This window comes from Eucyclogobius newberryi, unplaced genomic scaffold, assembly GCF_026437365.1.
Source record: "Eucyclogobius newberryi isolate DKJ021-1_F unplaced genomic scaffold, fEucNew1.0.hap1 SCAF_10, whole genome shotgun sequence".
Taxonomy (NCBI): Eukaryota; Metazoa; Chordata; class Actinopteri; order Gobiiformes; family Gobiidae; genus Eucyclogobius; species Eucyclogobius newberryi.
In genome coordinates, this window is record NW_027315724.1 from 24,315,124 (window position 1) to 24,335,086 (window position 19,963).

General features: G+C 41.5%; 1 protein-coding gene across 2 annotated transcripts in view; it reads left to right on the forward strand.

Moving 5' to 3' along the window:
• The window catches only part of LOC140378976 (neprilysin-like), a 56,246-nt gene that overhangs the window by 32,782 nt on the left and 3,501 nt on the right, over positions 1-19,963 (forward strand). For both annotated transcript variants that reach the window (XM_072464152.1, XM_072464153.1), the window contains exons 16-22: positions 17,458-17,561; positions 17,767-17,825; positions 17,905-18,024; positions 18,388-18,521; positions 19,135-19,200; positions 19,545-19,640; positions 19,795-19,868. In XM_072464152.1, coding sequence (XP_072320253.1) covers positions 17,458-17,561; positions 17,767-17,825; positions 17,905-18,024; positions 18,388-18,521; positions 19,135-19,200; positions 19,545-19,640; positions 19,795-19,868 — 653 coding nt within the window. The remainder of the gene's footprint in view (positions 1-17,457; positions 17,562-17,766; positions 17,826-17,904; positions 18,025-18,387; positions 18,522-19,134; positions 19,201-19,544; positions 19,641-19,794; positions 19,869-19,963) is intronic.

Here is a 19,963-nt window from a genome sequence, read left to right on the forward strand (position 1 = left end):
TTCAGAATCGGCGAAAAATTTTATTTTTTCTGGGCCTTTTTTTTTTTCGTTAAAAAATGGCGCGACAGCGCCACCGACAAAAGTCAAAATACATTGCGCCTATGGGAGACGCCCCGAGGTCAACTTTGGCGTAAAGCTACGAAATTCGGGACACGCATTCCTCTCGTGAGGATAAACAAAAAAAATCATTGTGGCCACGCCCCCAAACTTACCCTATGGCCGCCATCTTCCTTTGAAAATGAAAACAAGCTGAGTTAGCCATTTTGTTTACGTCAAACTTTGACGAACTCCTCCTAGGGCGTTTTGCCCACCGACTTCAAAATCGGCGTACGTCCTCTGGACAAGTGGGGCATCTAAAGTTATTCAATTTTTTGAGATACCTTTTACGGTCTGTGTGCGGCGCAGCCGCAAAGTTGGACAACTTATTTTGGAATATTGCAGGTCTAAAAATTGCTCCCATTTGATCAAAACCAGTCCGATTAGGACCAAATTTGAATCAGTTGTTAAACTTTCTAGTTTGGACCAGTTTAGGCTGACAAAATTGAAATGGCAGTGATAGCGCCCCCTACAGAGTGACCTTTAAATTAACATTGAAGGTCAAAGATTAGTTTTACCAAAATTGTCTAAACTTTACCCAAAATTCTATTTTGCCGTCCCGATCACAAAAGCCAATCACAAAAATGCCTAAATTTTTACGCCGTAGTCGTAGCGATGACAGAAACCTCCCATGTTATCCCTATGGGAAAACCACAAAATCTCTCAAATTACCACATTTTTATGTTTTACACTTTAACGAAGTCCTCCTAGTGCGTTTTGCCCACCAACCTCAAAATCGGTGTACGTCCTCTAGACAAGTGGTGTATCTAAAGTTATCCAAATTTTAAGGATAACTTTTACGGTCTTTGTGCGACGGAGCCGCAAACGTTTCCCAGAATTCTGACTATTTGGCCTTCAGAGTGGCCTATAAACAATAGAGTTTTTCCAAATGACATGATATTTTGAACGAAATTCTAATTTGCCATCCTGATCATACAAGTATGAGAGCCAAAGTCATATTTTGTACGGCGTAACCGTAGCGTTGACAGAAACATCCCATGTTATCCTTATGGGAAAATCGTAGAATCGCTCAAATCACCACATTTTTACGCTTCACACTTTAACAAACTCCTCCTAGGGCGATTGTCCGATCAAGTTCATATTTGGAGAATATCATCTACACAAGCGGGGCATCAAAACTTACCCATATTTTGATTCTAAGTGCTACGGTCTCTGTGTGGCGGACCCGCAAATATATGTCAGAAATGGGAAAACAGCGAAATCTCTAAAATCACCACATTTTTACGCTTCACACTTTAACGAACTCCTCCTAGGCCGATTGCCCGATCAAGCTCATATTTGGGGAAAATCATCTACACAAACGGGGCATCAAAAGTTATCCATATTTTGATTTTAAGTGGTACGGTCTCTGTGCCGTGGAGCTGCAAATATACTGTCACAAATGGGAAAAACGCCAAATCCTTGAAATGTTCACATTTACGCTTCACACTTTAACAAACTCCTCCGTGGGCAATAGCTCGATCAAGCTTTACTTTGGGAAAAATCATCTACACAAGCGCGGCATCAAAAGTTATCCATATTTTTATTCCAAGTGCTACGGTCTCTGTGCGGCGGCGCAGCAAATTTGACTGACACTTGTGTTCATTTGCACTGGATTGGCCATGTCCAATGTGTCGCCGTCTGTCAAGTTCTTTTTTTATTCAACACACAATAAGGGCGCCATCTTTATCAAGTCAAAAGCGCAGAGTCGGAAGGCCGGCGGCCCGCGAGGGCCGTTGGATGCCGCTTGCGGCTTTAATTTTTCTTGTTCTTCTTCAGCGCTTTGATCTCTAATTTGACCCCCTGAACATGCTCAAAAACTCACCAAACTTTGCCCAAAATTCAGAATCGGTGAAAAATTTTATTTTTTCTGGGCCATTTTTTTTTTCGTTAAAAAATGGCGCGACAGCGCCACCGACAAAAGTCAAAATACATTGCGCCTATGGGAGACGCCCCGAGGTCAACTTTGGCGTAAAGCTACGAAATTCGGGACACGCATTCCTCTCGTGAGGATAAACAAAAAAAAACATTGTGGCCACGCCCCCAAACTTACCCTATGGCCGCCATCTTCCTTTGAAAATGAAAACAAGCTGAGTTAGCCATTTTGTTTACGTCAAACTTTGACGAACTCCTCCTAGGGCGTTTTGCCCACCGACTTCAAAATCGGCGTACGTCCTCTGGACAAGTGGGGCATCTAAAGTTATTCAATTTTTTGAGATACCTTTTACGGTCTGTGTGCGGCGCAGCCGCAAAGTTGGACAACTTATTTTGGAATATTGCAGGTCTAAAAATTGCTCCCATTTGATCAAAACCAGTCCGATTAGGACCAAATTTGAATCAGTTGTTAAACTTTCTAGTTTGGACCAGTTTAGGCTGACAAAATTGAAATGGCAGTGATAGCGCCCCCTACAGAGTGACCTTTAAATTAACATTGAAGGTCAAAAATTAGTTTTACCAAAATTGTCTAAACTTTACCCAAAATTCTATTTTGCCGTCCCGATCACAAAAGCCAATCACAAAAATGCCTAAATTTTTACGCCGTAGTCGTAGCGATGACAGAAACCTCCCATGTTATCCCTATGGGAAAACCACAAAATCTCTCAAATTACCACATTTTTATGTTTTACACTTTAACGAAGTCCTCCTAGTGCGTTTTGCCCACCAACCTCAAAATCGGTGTACGTCCTCTAGACAAGTGGTGTATCTAAAGTTATCCAAATTTTAAGGATAACTTTTACGGTCTTTGTGCGACGGAGCCGCAAACGTTTCCCAGAATTCTGACTATTTGGCCTTCAGAGTGGCCTATAAACAATAGAGTTTTTCCAAATGACATGATATTTTGAACAAAATTCTAATTTGCCATCCTGATCATAAAAGTATGAGAGCCAAAGTCATATTTTGTACGGCGTAACCGTAGCGTTGACAGAAACATCCCATGTTATCCTTATGGGAAAATCGTAGAATCGCTCAAATCACCACATTTTTACGCTTCACACTTTAATGAACTCCTCCTAGGGCGATTGTCCGATCAAGTTCATATTTGGAGAATATCATCTACACAAGCGGGGCATCAAAACTTACCCATATTTTGATTCTAAGTGCTACGGTCTCTGTGTGGCGGACCCGCAAATATATGTCAGAAATGGGAAAACAGCGAAATCTCTAAAATCACCACATTTTTACGCTTCACACTTTAACGAACTCCTCCTAGGGCGATTGCCCGATCAAGCTCATATTTGGGGAAAATCATCTACACAAACGGGGCATCAAAAGTTATCCATATTTTGATTTTAAGTGGTACGGTCTCTGTGCCGTGGAGCTGCAAATATACTGTCACAAATGGGAAAAACGCCAAATCCTTGAAATGTTCACATTTACGCTTCACACTTTAACAAACTCCTCCGTGGGCAATAGCTCGATCAAGCTTTACTTTGGGAAAAATCATCTACACAAGCGGGGCATCAAAAGGTATCCATATTTTTATTCCAAGTGCTACGGTCTCTGTGCGGCGGCGCAGCAAATTTGACTGACACTTGTGTTCATTTGCACTGGATTGGCCATGTCCAATGTGTCGCCGTCTGTCAAGTTCTTTTTTTATTCAAGACACAATAAGGGCGCCATCTTTATCAAGTCAAAAGCGCAGAGTCGGAAGGCCGGCGGCCCGCGAGGGCCGTTGGATGCCGCTTGCGGCTTTAATATTCTTTCTTTCTTTCTTTCTTCTTCTTCTTCTCGGGACCAACCCCCCTATTTTTCACCCAGTGAACATTGACGAAAAGTCACAAAAATTAGCACACCTCTAAAAATCGTGCCTCTCTACATTCTGGCTATTTCCTTTTTCTAAAATTAAAAAAATTGGCGCGTCAGCGCCCCCAAATGTACCAAAAATGCATTGAGAGGTGGGAAATGACCCAAAAAAAATCTGATCGTAGAATCATGAAATTTGGCGCAGAGGTAGATGGTGACAAGAGAAGTAAAAAATATTTTTACGGCAACGCCGTCCGCCCAACCAAATGTCGGCCATATTGCTTCAAAAATGGCTAAACATGACTTCGGAGTTTTTCCAAACGTCGTACTTTTACGAACTCCTCCCAGGGCGTTGGCCCTAAAAAGCTGAAATTTGGTGAAAATGCTACTGAGGATTGGGACATCAAAAGTTATCCAAATTACATTGATACCTGTCACGGTCTCTGAGCGGCGAAGCCACAAACTGTAGCAAGAATTTCAGAAATCTCCCAAATTTAACATTTCTGCCGTTTGCGCCGATAAAGTCCGAATTGCGTCAAATTAGAATCAGTTGTTAAACTCTTTGCCCTAAACCTACTTGAAGTGAACTAAATTAATTTGGAGCCACAGTGCCCCCTACAGATTTTATATGGGGGTTAAATATTTAGTTTTGCGAAATTATATGAAATTTGACACACAACTCAATTTTGGCATCCCCATCAAAAAAGTCAATGAGACCCATGTCATAATTGTTATGGCTTTGCCGTAGCGATGACCAAAACCTTCCATGTTATTCCAATGGGGAAATCGCCAGAACATGTTTACACTTTAGACTTTCACAAACTCCTCCCAGGGCGTTAGCCCTATTAACCTGAAATTTGGTGAGACTCATCTTCAGGGGTGGACCATCAAAAGTTATCCACATTTTTATTCTAAGAGTCACGGTGTCTGTGCGGCAAAGCCGCACATTTTGCCAAGAATTCAAAATAAAATTGCTTTTTGATGGTAAAACAAAGGGGAGAAGATGTGACAGCGTCACAGATTCAGCAGTAGATGTAATAAAAGGACAATTGGGGCGCGTTAGCGCCCCCTCCTCTTGCGGCGTGGCGGCGGCGTGGCGAGGGCCGATCATTGCCGCTTGCGGCTATATTTTTTCTTGTTCTTCTTCAGCGCTTTGATCTCTAATTTGACCCCCTGAACATGCTCAAAAACTCACCAAACTTTGCCCAAAATTCAGAATCGGTGAAAAATTTTATTTTTTCTGGGCCATTTTTTTTTTCGTTAAAAAATGGCGCGACAGCGCCACCGACAAAAGTCAAAATACATTGCGCCTATGGGAGACGCCCCGAGGTCAACTTTGGCGTAAAGCTACGAAATTCGGGACACGCATTCCTCTCGTGAGGATAAACAAAAAAAAACATTGTGGCCACGCCCCCAAACTTACCCTATGGCCGCCATCTTCCTTTGAAAATGAAAACAAGCTGAGTTAGCCATTTTGTTTACGTCAAACTTTGACGAACTCCTCCTAGGGCGTTTTGCCCACCGACTTCAAAATCGGCGTACGTCCTCTGGACAAGTGGGGCATCTAAAGTTATTCAATTTTTTGAGATACCTTTTACGGTCTGTGTGCGGCGCAGCCGCAAAGTTGGACAACTTATTTTGGAATATTGCAGGTCTAAAAATTGCTCCCATTTGATCAAAACCAGTCCGATTAGGACCAAATTTGAATCAGTTGTTAAACTTTCTAGTTTGGACCAGTTTAGGCTGACAAAATTGAAATGGCAGTGATAGCGCCCCCTACAGAGTGACCTTTAAATTAACATTGAAGGTCAAAAATTAGTTTTACCAAAATTGTCTAAACTTTACCCAAAATTCTATTTTGCCGTCCCGATCACAAAAGCCAATCACAAAAATGCCTAAATTTTTACGCCGTAGTCGTAGCGATGACAGAAACCTCCCATGTTATCCCTATGGGAAAACCACAAAATCTCTCAAATTACCACATTTTTATGTTTTACACTTTAACGAAGTCCTCCTAGTGCGTTTTGCCCACCAACCTCAAAATCGGTGTACGTCCTCTAGACAAGTGGTGTATCTAAAGTTATCCAAATTTTAAGGATAACTTTTACGGTCTTTGTGCGACGGAGCCGCAAACGTTTCCCAGAATTCTGACTATTTGGCCTTCAGAGTGGCCTATAAACAATAGAGTTTTTCCAAATGACATGATATTTTGAACAAAATTCTAATTTGCCATCCTGATCATAAAAGTATGAGAGCCAAAGTCATATTTTGTACGGCGTAACCGTAGCGTTGACAGAAACATCCCATGTTATCCTTATGGGAAAATCGTAGAATCGCTCAAATCACCACATTTTTACGCTTCACACTTTAATGAACTCCTCCTAGGGCGATTGTCCGATCAAGTTCATATTTGGAGAATATCATCTACACAAGCGGGGCATCAAAACTTACCCATATTTTGATTCTAAGTGCTACGGTCTCTGTGTGGCGGACCCGCAAATATATGTCAGAAATGGGAAAACAGCGAAATCTCTAAAATCACCACATTTTTACGCTTCACACTTTAACGAACTCCTCCTAGGGCGATTGCCCGATCAAGCTCATATTTGGGGAAAATCATCTACACAAACGGGGCATCAAAAGTTATCCATATTTTGATTTTAAGTGGTACGGTCTCTGTGTGGCGGACCCGCAAATATATGTCAGAAATGGGAAAACAGCGAAATCTCTAAAATCACCACATTTTTACGCTTCACACTTTAACGAACTCCTCCTAGGGCGATTGCCCGATCAAGCTCATATTTGGGGAAAATCATCTACACAAACGGGGCATCAAAAGTTATCCATATTTTGATTTTAAGTGGTACGGTCTCTGTGTGGCGGACCCGCAAATATATGTCAGAAATGGGAAAACAGCGAAATCTCTAAAATCACCACATTTTTACGCTTCACACTTTAACGAACTCCTCCTAGGGCGATTGCCCGATCAAGCTCATATTTGGGGAAAATCATCTACACAAACGGGGCATCAAAAGTTATCCATATTTTGATTTTAAGTGGTACGGTCTCTGTGCCGTGGAGCTGCAAATATACTGTCACAAATGGGAAAAACGCCAAATCCTTGAAATGTTCACATTTACGCTTCACACTTTAACAAACTCCTCCGTGGGCAATAGCTCGATCAAGCTTTACTTTGGGAAAAATCATCTACACAAGCGGGGCATCAAAAGGTATCCATATTTTTATTCCAAGTGCTACGGTCTCTGTGCGGCGGCGCAGCAAATTTGACTGACACTTGTGTTCATTTGCACTGGATTGGCCATGTCCAATGTGTCGCCGTCTGTCAAGTTCTTTTTTTATTCAAGACACAATAAGGGCGCCATCTTTATCAAGTCGAAAGCGCAGAGTCGGAAGGCCGGCGGCCCGCGAGGGCCGTTGGATGCCGCTTGCGGCTTTAATTTTTCTTGTTCTTCTTCAGCGCTTTGATCTCTAATTTGACCCCCTGAACATGCTCAAAAACTCACCAAACTTTGCCCAAAATTCAGAATCGGTGAAAAATTTTATTTTTTCTGGGCCATTTTTTTTTTCGTTAAAGAATGGCGCGACAGCGCCACCGACAAAAGTCAAAATACATTGCGCCTATGGGAGACGCCCCGAGGTCAACTTTGGCGTAAAGCTACGAAATTCGGGACACGCATTCCTCTCGTGAGGATAAACAAAAAAAATCATTGTGGCCACGCCCCCAAACTTACCCTATGGCCGCCATCTTCCTTTGAAAATGAAAACAAGCTGAGTTAGCCATTTTGTTTACGTCAAACTTTGACGAACTCCTCCTAGGGCGTTTTGCCCACCGACTTCAAAATCGGCGTACGTCCTCTGGACAAGTGGGGCATCTAAAGTTATTCAATTTTTTGAGATACCTTTTACAGTCTGTGTGCGGCGCAGCCGCAAAGTTGGACAACTTATTTTGGAATATTGCAGGTCTAAAAATTGCTCCCATTTGATCAAAACCAGTCCGATTAGGACCAAATTTGAATCAGTTGTTAAACTTTCTAGTTTGGACCAGTTTAGGCTGACAAAATTGAAATGGCAGTGATAGCGCCCCCTACAGAGTGACCTTTAAATTAACATTGAAGGTCAAAAATTAGTTTTACCAAAATTGTCTAAACTTTACCCAAAATTCTATTTTGCCGTCCCGATCACAAAAGCCAATCACAAAAATGCCTAAATTTTTACGCCGTAGTCGTAGCGATGACAGAAACCTCCCATGTTATCCCTATGGGAAAACCACAAAATCTCTCAAATTACCACATTTTTATGTTTTACACTTTAACGAAGTCCTCCTAGTGCGTTTTGCCCACCAACCTCAAAATCGGTGTACGTCCTCTAGACAAGTGGTGTATCTAAAGTTATCCAAATTTTAAGGATAACTTTTACGGTCTTTGTGCGACGGAGCCGCAAACGTTTCCCAGAATTCTGACTATTTGGCCTTCAGAGTGGCCTATAAACAATAGAGTTTTTCCAAATGACATGATATTTTGAACAAAATTCTAATTTGCCATCCTGATCATAAAAGTATGAGAGCCAAAGTCATATTTTGTACGGCGTAACCGTAGCGTTGACAGAAACATCCCATGTTATCCTTATGGGAAAATCGTAGAATCGCTCAAATCACCACATTTTTACGCTTCACACTTTAATGAACTCCTCCTAGGGCGATTGTCCGATCAAGTTCATATTTGGAGAATATCATCTACACAAGCGGGGCATCAAAACTTACCCATATTTTGATTCTAAGTGCTACGGTCTCTGTGTGGCGGACCCGCAAATATATGTCAGAAATGGGAAAACAGCGAAATCTCTAAAATCACCACATTTTTACGCTTCACACTTTAACGAACTCCTCCTAGGGCGATTGCCCGATCAAGCTCATATTTGGGGAAAATCATCTACACAAACGGGGCATCAAAAGTTATCCATATTTTGATTTTAAGTGGTACGGTCTCTGTGTGGCGGACCCGCAAATATATGTCAGAAATGGGAAAACAGCGAAATCTCTAAAATCACCACATTTTTACGCTTCACACTTTAACGAACTCCTCCTAGGGCGATTGCCCGATCAAGCTCATATTTGGGGAAAATCATCTACACAAACGGGGCATCAAAAGTTATCCATATTTTGATTTTAAGTGGTACGGTCTCTGTGTGGCGGACCCGCAAATATATGTCAGAAATGGGAAAACAGCGAAATCTCTAAAATCACCACATTTTTACGCTTTACACTTTAACGAACTCCTCCTAGGGCGATTGCCCGATCAAGCTCATATTTGGGGAAAATCATCTACACAAACGGGGCATCAAAAGTTATCCATATTTTGATTTTAAGTGGTACGGTCTCTGTGCCGTGGAGCTGCAAATATACTGTCACAAATGGGAAAAACGCCAAATCCTTGAAATGTTCACATTTACGCTTCACACTTTAACAAACTCCTCCGTGGGCAATAGCTCGATCAAGCTTTACTTTGGGAAAAATCATCTACACAAGCGGGGCATCAAAAGGTATCCATATTTTTATTCCAAGTGCTACGGTCTCTGTGCGGCGGCGCAGCAAATTTGACTGACACTTGTGTTCATTTGCACTGGATTGGCCATGTCCAATGTGTCGCCGTCTGTCAAGTTCTTTTTTTATTCAAGACACAATAAGGGCGCCATCTTTATCAAGTCGAAAGCGCAGAGTCGGAAGGCCGGCGGCCCGCGAGGGCCGTTGGATGCCGCTTGCGGCTTTAATTTTTCTTGTTCTTCTTCAGCGCTTTGATCTCTAATTTGACCCCCTGAACATGCTCAAAAACTCACCAAACTTTGCCCAAAATTCAGAATCGGTGAAAAATTTTATTTTTTCTGGGCCATTTTTTTTTTCGTTAAAAAATGGCGCGACAGCGCCACCGACAAAAGTCAAAATACATTGCGCCTATGGGAGACGCCCCGAGGTCAACTTTGGCGTAAAGCTACGAAATTCGGGACACGCATTCCTCTCGTGAGGATAAACAAAAAAAAACATTGTGGCCACGCCCCCAAACTTACCCTATGGCCGCCATCTTCCTTTGAAAATGAAAACAAGCTGAGTTAGCCATTTTGTTTACGTCAAACTTTGACGAACTCCTCCTAGGGCGTTTTGCCCACCGACTTCAAAATCGGCGTACGTCCTCTGGACAAGTGGGGCATCTAAAGTTATTCAATTTTTTGAGATACCTTTTACAGTCTGTGTGCGGCGCAGCCGCAAAGTTGGACAACTTATTTTGGAATATTGCAGGTCTAAAAATTGCTCCCATTTGATCAAAACCAGTCCGATTAGGACCAAATTTGAATCAGTTGTTAAACTTTCTAGTTTGGACCAGTTTAGGCTGACAAAATTGAAATGGCAGTGATAGCGCCCCCTACAGAGTGACCTTTAAATTAACATTGAAGGTCAAAAATTAGTTTTACCAAAATTGTCTAAACTTTACCCAAAATTCTATTTTGCCGTCCCGATCACAAAAGCCAATCACAAAAATGCCTAAATTTTTACGCCGTAGTCGTAGCGATGACAGAAACCTCCCATGTTATCCCTATGGGAAAACCACAAAATCTCTCAAATTACCACATTTTTATGTTTTACACTTTAACGAAGTCCTCCTAGTGCGTTTTGCCCACCAACCTCAAAATCGGTGTACGTCCTCTAGACAAGTGGTGTATCTAAAGTTATCCAAATTTTAAGGATAACTTTTACGGTCTTTGTGCGACGGAGCCGCAAACGTTTCCCAGAATTCTGACTATTTGGCCTTCAGAGTGGCCTATAAACAATAGAGTTTTTCCAAATGACATGATATTTTGAACAAAATTCTAATTTGCCATCCTGATCATAAAAGTATGAGAGCCAAAGTCATATTTTGTACGGCGTAACCGTAGCGTTGACAGAAACATCCCATGTTATCCTTATGGGAAAATCGTAGAATCGCTCAAATCACCACATTTTTACGCTTCACACTTTAATGAACTCCTCCTAGGGCGATTGTCCGATCAAGTTCATATTTGGAGAATATCATCTACACAAGCGGGGCATCAAAACTTACCCATATTTTGATTCTAAGTGCTACGGTCTCTGTGTGGCGGACCCGCAAATATATGTCAGAAATGGGAAAACAGCGAAATCTCTAAAATCACCACATTTTTACGCTTCACACTTTAACGAACTCCTCCTAGGGCGATTGCCCGATCAAGCTCATATTTGGGGAAAATCATCTACACAAACGGGGCATCAAAAGTTATCCATATTTTGATTTTAAGTGGTACGGTCTCTGTGCCGTGGAGCTGCAAATATACTGTCACAAATGGGAAAAACGCCAAATCCTTGAAATGTTCACATTTACGCTTCACACTTTAACAAACTCCTCCGTGGGCAATAGCTCGATCAAGCTTTACTTTGGGAAAAATCATCTACACAAGCGGGGCATCAAAAGGTATCCATATTTTTATTCCAAGTGCTACGGTCTCTGTGCGGCGGCGCAGCAAATTTGACTGACACTTGTGTTCATTTGCACTGGATTGGCCATGCCCAATGTGTCGCCGTCTGTCAAGTTCTTTTTTTATTCAAGACACAATAAGGGCGCCATCTTTATCAAGTCAAAAGCGCAGAGTCGGAAGGCCGGCGGCCCGCGAGGGCCGTTGGATGCCGCTTGCGGCTTTAATATTCTTTCTTTCTTTCTTTCTTCTTCTTCTTCTCGGGACCAACCCCCCTATTTTTCACCCAGTGAACATTGACGAAAAGTCACAAAAATTAGCACACCTCTAAAAATCGTGCCTCTCTACATTCTGGCTATTTCCTTTTTCTAAAATTAAAAAAATTGGCGCGTCAGCGCCCCCAAATGTACCAAAAATGCATTGAGAGGTGGGAAATGACCCAAAAAAAATCTGATCGTAGAATCATGAAATTTGGCGCAGAGGTAGATGGTGACAAGAGAAGTAAAAAATATTTTTACGGCAACGCCGTCCGCCCAACCAGATGTCGGCCATATTGCTTCAAAAATGGCTAAACATGACTTCGGAGTTTTTCCAAACGTCGTACTTTTACGAACTCCTCCCAGGGCGTTGGCCCTAAAAAGCTGAAATTTGGTGAAAATGCTACTGAGGAGTGGGACATCAAAAGTTATCCAAATTACATTGATACCTGTCACGGTCTCTGAGCGGCGAAGCCACAAACTGTAGCAAGAATTTCAGAAATCTCCCAAATTTAACATTTCTGCCGTTTGCGCCGATAAAGTCCGAATTGCGTCAAATTAGAATCAGTTGTTAAACTCTTTGCCCTAAACCTACTTGAAGTGAACTAAATTAATTTGGAGCCACAGTGCCCCCTACAGATTTTATATGGGGGTTAAATATTTAGTTTTGCGAAATTATATGAAATTTGACACACAACTCAATTTTGGCATCCCCATCAAAAAAGTCAATGAGACCCATGTCATAATTGTTATGGCTTTGCCGTAGCGATGACCAAAACCTTCCATGTTATTCCAATGGGGAAATCGCCAGAACATGTTTACACTTTAGACTTTCACAAACTCCTCCCAGGGCGTTAGCCCTATTAACCTGAAATTTGGTGAGACTCATCTTCAGGGGTGGACCATCAAAAGTTATCCACATTTTTATTCTAAGAGTCACGGTGTCTGTGCGGCAAAGCCGCACATTTTGCCAAGAATTCAAAATAAAATTGCTTTTTGATGGTAAAACAAAGGGGAGAAGATGTGACAGCGTCACAGATTCAGCAGTAGATGTAATAAAAGGACAATTGGGGCGCGTTAGCGCCCCCTCCTCTTGCGGCGTGGCGGCGGCGTGGCGAGGGCCGATCATTGCCGCTTGCGGCTATATTTTTTCTTGTTCTTCTTCAGCGCTTTGATCTCTAATTTGACCCCCTGAACATGCTCAAAAACTCACCAAACTTTGCCCAAAATTCAGAATCGGTGAAAAATTTTATTTTTTCTGGGCCATTTTTTTTTTCGTTAAAAAATGGCGCGACAGCGCCACCGACAAAAGTCAAAATACATTGCGCCTATGGGAGACGCCCCGAGGTCAACTTTGGCGTAAAGCTACGAAATTCGGGACACGCATTCCTCTCGTGAGGATAAACAAAAAAAAACATTGTGGCCACGCCCCCAAACTTACCCTATGGCCGCCATCTTCCTTTGAAAATGAAAACAAGCTGAGTTAGCCATTTTGTTTACGTCAAACTTTGACGAACTCCTCCTAGGGCGTTTTGCCCACCGACTTCAAAATCGGCGTACGTCCTCTGGACAAGTGGGGCATCTAAAGTTATTCAATTTTTTGAGATACCTTTTACGGTCTGTGTGCGGCGCAGCCGCAAAGTTGGACAACTTATTTTGGAATATTGCAGGTCTAAAAATTGCTCCCATTTGATCAAAACCAGTCCGATTAGGACCAAATTTGAATCAGTTGTTAAACTTTCTAGTTTGGACCAGTTTAGGCTGACAAAATTGAAATGGCAGTGATAGCGCCCCCTACAGAGTGACCTTTAAATTAACATTGAAGGTCAAAAATTAGTTTTACCAAAATTGTCTAAACTTTACCCAAAATTCTATTTTGCCGTCCCGATCACAAAAGCCAATCACAAAAATGCCTAAATTTTTACGCCGTAGTCGTAGCGATGACAGAAACCTCCCATGTTATCCCTATGGGAAAACCACAAAATCTCTCAAATTACCACATTTTTATGTTTTACACTTTAACGAAGTCCTCCTAGTGCGTTTTGCCCACCAACCTCAAAATCGGTGTACGTCCTCTAGACAAGTGGTGTATCTAAAGTTATCCAAATTTTAAGGATAACTTTTACGGTCTTTGTGCGACGGAGCCGCAAACGTTTCCCAGAATTCTGACTATTTGGCCTTCAGAGTGGCCTATAAACAATAGAGTTTTTCCAAATGACATGATATTTTGAACAAAATTCTAATTTGCCATCCTGATCATAAAAGTATGAGAGCCAAAGTCATATTTTGTACGGCGTAACCGTAGCGTTGACAGAAACATCCCATGTTATCCTTATGGGAAAATCGTAGAATCGCTCAAATCACCACATTTTTACGCTTCACACTTTAATGAACTCCTCCTAGGGCGATTGTCCGATCAAGTTCATATTTGGAGAATATCATCTACACAAGCGGGGCATCAAAACTTACCCATATTTTGATTCTAAGTGCTACGGTCTCTGTGTGGCGGACCCGCAAATATATGTCAGAAATGGGAAAACAGCGAAATCTCTAAAATCACCACATTTTTACGCTTCACACTTTAACGAACTCCTCCTAGGGCGATTGCCCGATCAAGCTCATATTTGGGGAAAATCATCTACACAAACGGGGCATCAAAAGTTATCCATATTTTGATTTTAAGTGGTACGGTCTCTGTGTGGCGGACCCGCAAATATATGTCAGAAATGGGAAAACAGCGAAATCTCTAAAATCACCACATTTTTACGCTTCACACTTTAACGAACTCCTCCTAGGGCGATTGCCCGATCAAGCTCATATTTGGGGAAAATCATCTACACAAACGGGGCATCAAAAGTTATCCATATTTTGATTTTAAGTGGTACGGTCTCTGTGTGGCGGACCCGCAAATATATGTCAGAAATGGGAAAACAGCGAAATCTCTAAAATCACCACATTTTTACGCTTCACACTTTAACGAACTCCTCCTAGGGCGATTGCCCGATCAAGCTCATATTTGGGGAAAATCATCTACACAAACGGGGCATCAAAAGTTATCCATATTTTGATTTTAAGTGGTACGGTCTCTGTGCCGTGGAGCTGCAAATATACTGTCACAAATGGGAAAAACGCCAAATCCTTGAAATGTTCACATTTACGCTTCACACTTTAACAAACTCCTCCGTGGGCAATAGCTCGATCAAGCTTTACTTTGGGAAAAATCATCTACACAAGCGGGGCATCAAAAGGTATCCATATTTTTATTCCAAGTGCTACGGTCTCTGTGCGGCGGCGCAGCAAATTTGACTGACACTTGTGTTCATTTGCACTGGATTGGCCATGTCCAATGTGTCGCCGTCTGTCAAGTTCTTTTTTTATTCAAGACACAATAAGGGCGCCATCTTTATCAAGTCGAAAGCGCAGAGTCGGAAGGCCGGCGGCCCGCGAGGGCCGTTGGATGCCGCTTGCGGCTTTAATTTTTCTTGTTCTTCTTCAGCGCTTTGATCTCTAATTTGACCCCCTGAACATGCTCAAAAACTCACCAAACTTTGCCCAAAATTCAGAATCGGTGAAAAATTTTATTTTTTCTGGGCCATTTTTTTTTTCGTTAAAAAATGGCGCGACAGCGCCACCGACAAAAGTCAAAATACATTGCGCCTATGGGAGACGCCCCGAGGTCAACTTTGGCGTAAAGCTACGAAATTCGGGACACGCATTCCTCTCGTGAGGATAAACAAAAAAAAACATTGTGGCCACGCCCCCAAACTTACCCTATGGCCGCCATCTTCCTTTGAAAATGAAAACAAGCTGAGTTAGCCATTTTGTTTACGTCAAACTTTGACGAACTCCTCCTAGGGCGTTTTGCCCACCGACTTCAAAATCGGCGTACGTCCTCTGGACAAGTGGGGCATCTAAAGTTATTCAATTTTTTGAGATACCTTTTACGGTCTGTGTGCGGCGCAGCCGCAAAGTTGGACAACTTATTTTGGAATATTGCAGGTCTAAAAATTGCTCCCATTTGATCAAAACCAGTCCGATTAGGACCAAATTTGAATCAGTTGTTAAACTTTCTAGTTTGGACCAGTTTAGGCTGACAAAATTGAAATGGCAGTGATAGCGCCCCCTACAGAGTGACCTTTAAATTAACATTGAAGGTCAAAAATTAGTTTTACCAAAATTGTCTAAACTTTACCCAAAATTCTATTTTTCCGTCCCGATCACAAAAGCCAATCACAAAAATGCCTAAATTTTTACGCCGTAGTCGTAGCGATGACAGAAACCTCCCATGTTATCCCTATGGGAAAACCACAAAATCTCTCAAATTACCACATTTTTATGTTTTACACTTTAACGAAGTCCTCCTAGTGCGTTTTGCCCACCAACCTCAAAATCGGTGTACGTCCTCTAGACAAGTGGTGTATCTAAAGTTATCCAAATTTTAAGGATAACTTTTACGGTCTTTGTGCGACGGAGCCGCAAACGTTTCCCAGAATTCTGACTATTTGGCCTTCAGAGTGGCCTATAAACAATAGAGTTTTTCCAAATGACATGATATTTTGAACAAAATTCTAATTTGCCATCCTGATCATAAAAGTATGAGAGCCAAAGTCATATTTTGTACGGCGTAACCGTAGCGTTGACAGAAACATCCCATGTTATCCTTATGGGAAAATCGTAGAATCGCTCAAATCACCACATTTTTACGCTTCACACTTTAACAAACTCCTCCTAGGGCGATTGTCCGATCAAGTTCATATTTGGAGAATATCATCTACACAAGCGGGACATCAAAACTTACCCATATTTTGATTCTAAGTGCTACGGTCTCTGTGTGGCGGACCCGCAAATATATGTCAGAAATGGGAAAACAGCGAAATCTCTAAAATCACCACATTTTTACGCTTCACACTTTAACGAACTCCTCCTAGGCCGATTGCCCGATCAAGCTCATATTTGGGGAAAATCATCTACACAAACGGGGCATCAAAAGTTATCCAAATTTTGATTTTAAGTGGTACGGTCTCTGTGCCGTGGAGCTGCAAATATACTGTCACAAATGAGAAAAACGCCAAATCCTTGAAATGTTCACATTTACGCTTCACACTTTAACAAACTCCTCCGTGGGCAATAGCTCGATCAAGCTTTACTTTGGGAAAAATCATCTACACAAGCGCGGCATCAAAAGTTATCCATATTTTTATTCCAAGTGCTACGGTCTCTGTGCGGCGGAGCAGCAAATTTGACTGACACTTGTGTTCATTTGCACTGGATTGGCCATGTCCAATGTGTCGCCGTCTGTCAAGTTCTTTTTTTATTCAACACACAATAAGGGCGCCATCTTTATCAAGTCGAAAGCGCAGAGTCGGAAGGCCGGCGGCCCGCGAGGGCCGTTGGATGCCGCTTGCGGCTTTAATTTTGTCTTGTTCTTGTGGATCTGCTCTTGTGTCTCAGATTTACAAAAGACTTACAAAACCATTGTATTATTATTGTGGTATCGAAATCGGTATCAAGATGAGTATGAAAATCAAGTTTGAAATGTTTGTATCGTGCCACGTTAGTCCCGATCTGAACTAGAACGGTAATGGATAGAAATGATGAAAACAAATAACTATATATATATATATATATATATATTTATAGTTGTATATATATATACAACTATAATTTCTCTCCACTTTGACTTTCCTTATCTTGAATATTTTCACTTCTATTATTCTAACAGTGTACCGGCTTCACAACACCTGCACCTTATAAAACCTCTTATTTCATTTAGGGATTGTGATATTTTTTGCAGCACAATAACTGACTCGGTGGTGAGAGCTTTCATCGGGGCTAATCTCTTCTCTTTCTCCACGTGCTATAGCTCAACTACAGAGCAGAGGAGTACTTTGAAAACATCTTGAAGAACTTGGAATTTGTACAGAAGAAACGGCTGCGGAAACTCAGAGCAAAAGTCAACAAAGAAGAGTAAGGCTGTGCTTGTGGTAAAAAAGATACAGAGAAAATGATATGTTGTGAGTTTGCCGGAATTTTGTAGTACTTTCTCCCACACAAACACCCACGCTCGCACTAGAAACAGCAGGAATGCTAATATTAGCTCTGGTTGTTATTACGACAGGTTAATTTTGTGATTTACCCTGAATCTCAAATGTACATACTCTTCTCTCTGTAGGTGGGTAACTGGAGCTGCAGTTGTAAATGCCTTTTATTCTTCTAGTAAAAACCAGATAGGTATGTGCTATATGCTAATGTAGATCCTAAGCATGATTGTACGCCTGCATTAACAGTGTGTCATGTCGTGGGCCTTAAGTGTTCCCTGCAGGGATCCTCCAGCCTCCATTCTTCAGCAAAGGCCAGACCAGGTCACTCAACTATGGGGGGATTGGCATGGTGATTGGTCACGAGATAACACATGGATTTGATGACAATGGTACGACCTTCATTTAATATAAAGTAGCTTTTCACGGATCTCTCTGGCGAGAAAATTCTCATTTTCTGTGGAAGCCGAATAAGCTCTACGTGTTCTTTTCACTTATTTCATATCATTTGTTAATTTTTACTCCTGTCAATGTTATCACAATTACTAATTCAGGAAAGCTACTACTGATTCTCCAAAATAGATATTGCATTCAGCTTACGTTTTCTTAATTGTTAAATGATGTTTGAAATGGAACTTAATCACTTAGCGCTGTTGTGTAGTGTAGCGTCCAAAAAAATGATTACGTAACTTTGCAATTGAAATGGTTTTGTGTCCTAATGAAATAATAACAGTTGTCATGGTGATGTGATACAGGCAGGAACTACGATAAAGACGGAGACCTGAAAAACTGGTGGACCCCAGACTCCACTCAGAGGTTCCTGGACTTGTCCAAGTGCATTGTGGATCAGTACGGAAACTTCTCCTGGGACCTGGCCAATGGGCTGCATGTATGTTACTATTCTCAATTATGCTCCTCTGCAGACTGTATTGTTAACTTTATAACAACAATAAGTCCCATATACAGTCCACAAACACACATCATCAGGCAAAGCTCTGTGGTTTGAATAAGACCAATGCTAATGCACAAAATAAAGAAATAAATTAATGCAAGCCATATGCTTATAATTCAATAAACAGCACAATAGCGCTGCATATAAGGCAAAATAATAAGAGACGTCAGTATTTTGGAGAGCCTGGAGGTTTGACAAAGCTGCAGGATCTTTTGCCTCGGGAGAGAAAACGCATGAAGCCTTTCTATTTAACCAAGGGCCTATTTATAATTGTCTCCACTCAGAACACCAGTGCTGGCTCATCTCTTCTCTCTGTCTTTTGTCTTTAATATATTGCGTTGTCATAACCATTCCTCTCTTACTTCGCTTCCTCTTTCTGCTTCTTTGAACAAAGCCATGCTGTTGTTTATATTTCCCCAATGGGAAAAAAATGTTTTTTTGTATCCAAAGGAGTGATATCTGTGACTGTTGAAATAAAATGAAACAATCACAGCTCCTCCAGTGCATTCCCTCTCACCAATCTGTGTCCTTTCTTTGTTCCCATCCACAGTTAAACGGTAATAACACTCTTGGGGAGAACATTGCTGACAATGGTGGTATACGACAGGCGTATCAGGTAATGAGCCCACAGGCAGTAGTAATAAAAATATTTTGTCGTTGGAATGTATAGAATGTTTCCTCTTCGAATACAAGATTAAAGTCTGTAGTGATGATGACTTCTCATAATTTGGTTTTGACTTTTCAAATAAAAATGTAATCCACCCTCATTATGTGGGAGTAAGACATGGTAGTTAGTGGTAAATTATTATATGTAACACTGTGGTAAAGAGTAACTAAGATACTCTATACTGAGGCCTCGATCTGTTATTACACATTTATAACAAATATGTTGCAAACACTAACCAGAACTAAGACAAAAAAAAGACCAAAACCCTCTGCGTAACCTACTATTTGTTGCAGGCGTACCAAAACTATATTGATGCCCATGGAGAAGAACCTCCTCTCCCTGGTTTAAAGCTGTCCCACAATCAGCTCTTCTTCCTAAATTTTGCCCAGGTATCAAACATTACACCAGATGGTTATTACAAATGAAGTGTGGTGAATGATGGTGAATGTAGATAAATGCATGTTTGCACAATGTTGATTTATAAACATTCGATAAAAGGTGAATTATGATTTGCTAGTGGAGTCACTCTACTCACTATTCTAGATTTGGTGTGGAACTCATCGGCCGAAGCAAGCGGTCAATTCCATCAAAGACGTTCACAGTCCAGGAAAATTCAGGTACAGTAGACACTGGATTTAATCTTGTGCTACAAGCTTTAAATGCTGCTCAATATGTATGTATTGAGCATGTATTAGGCCATGCTTTATAAAGT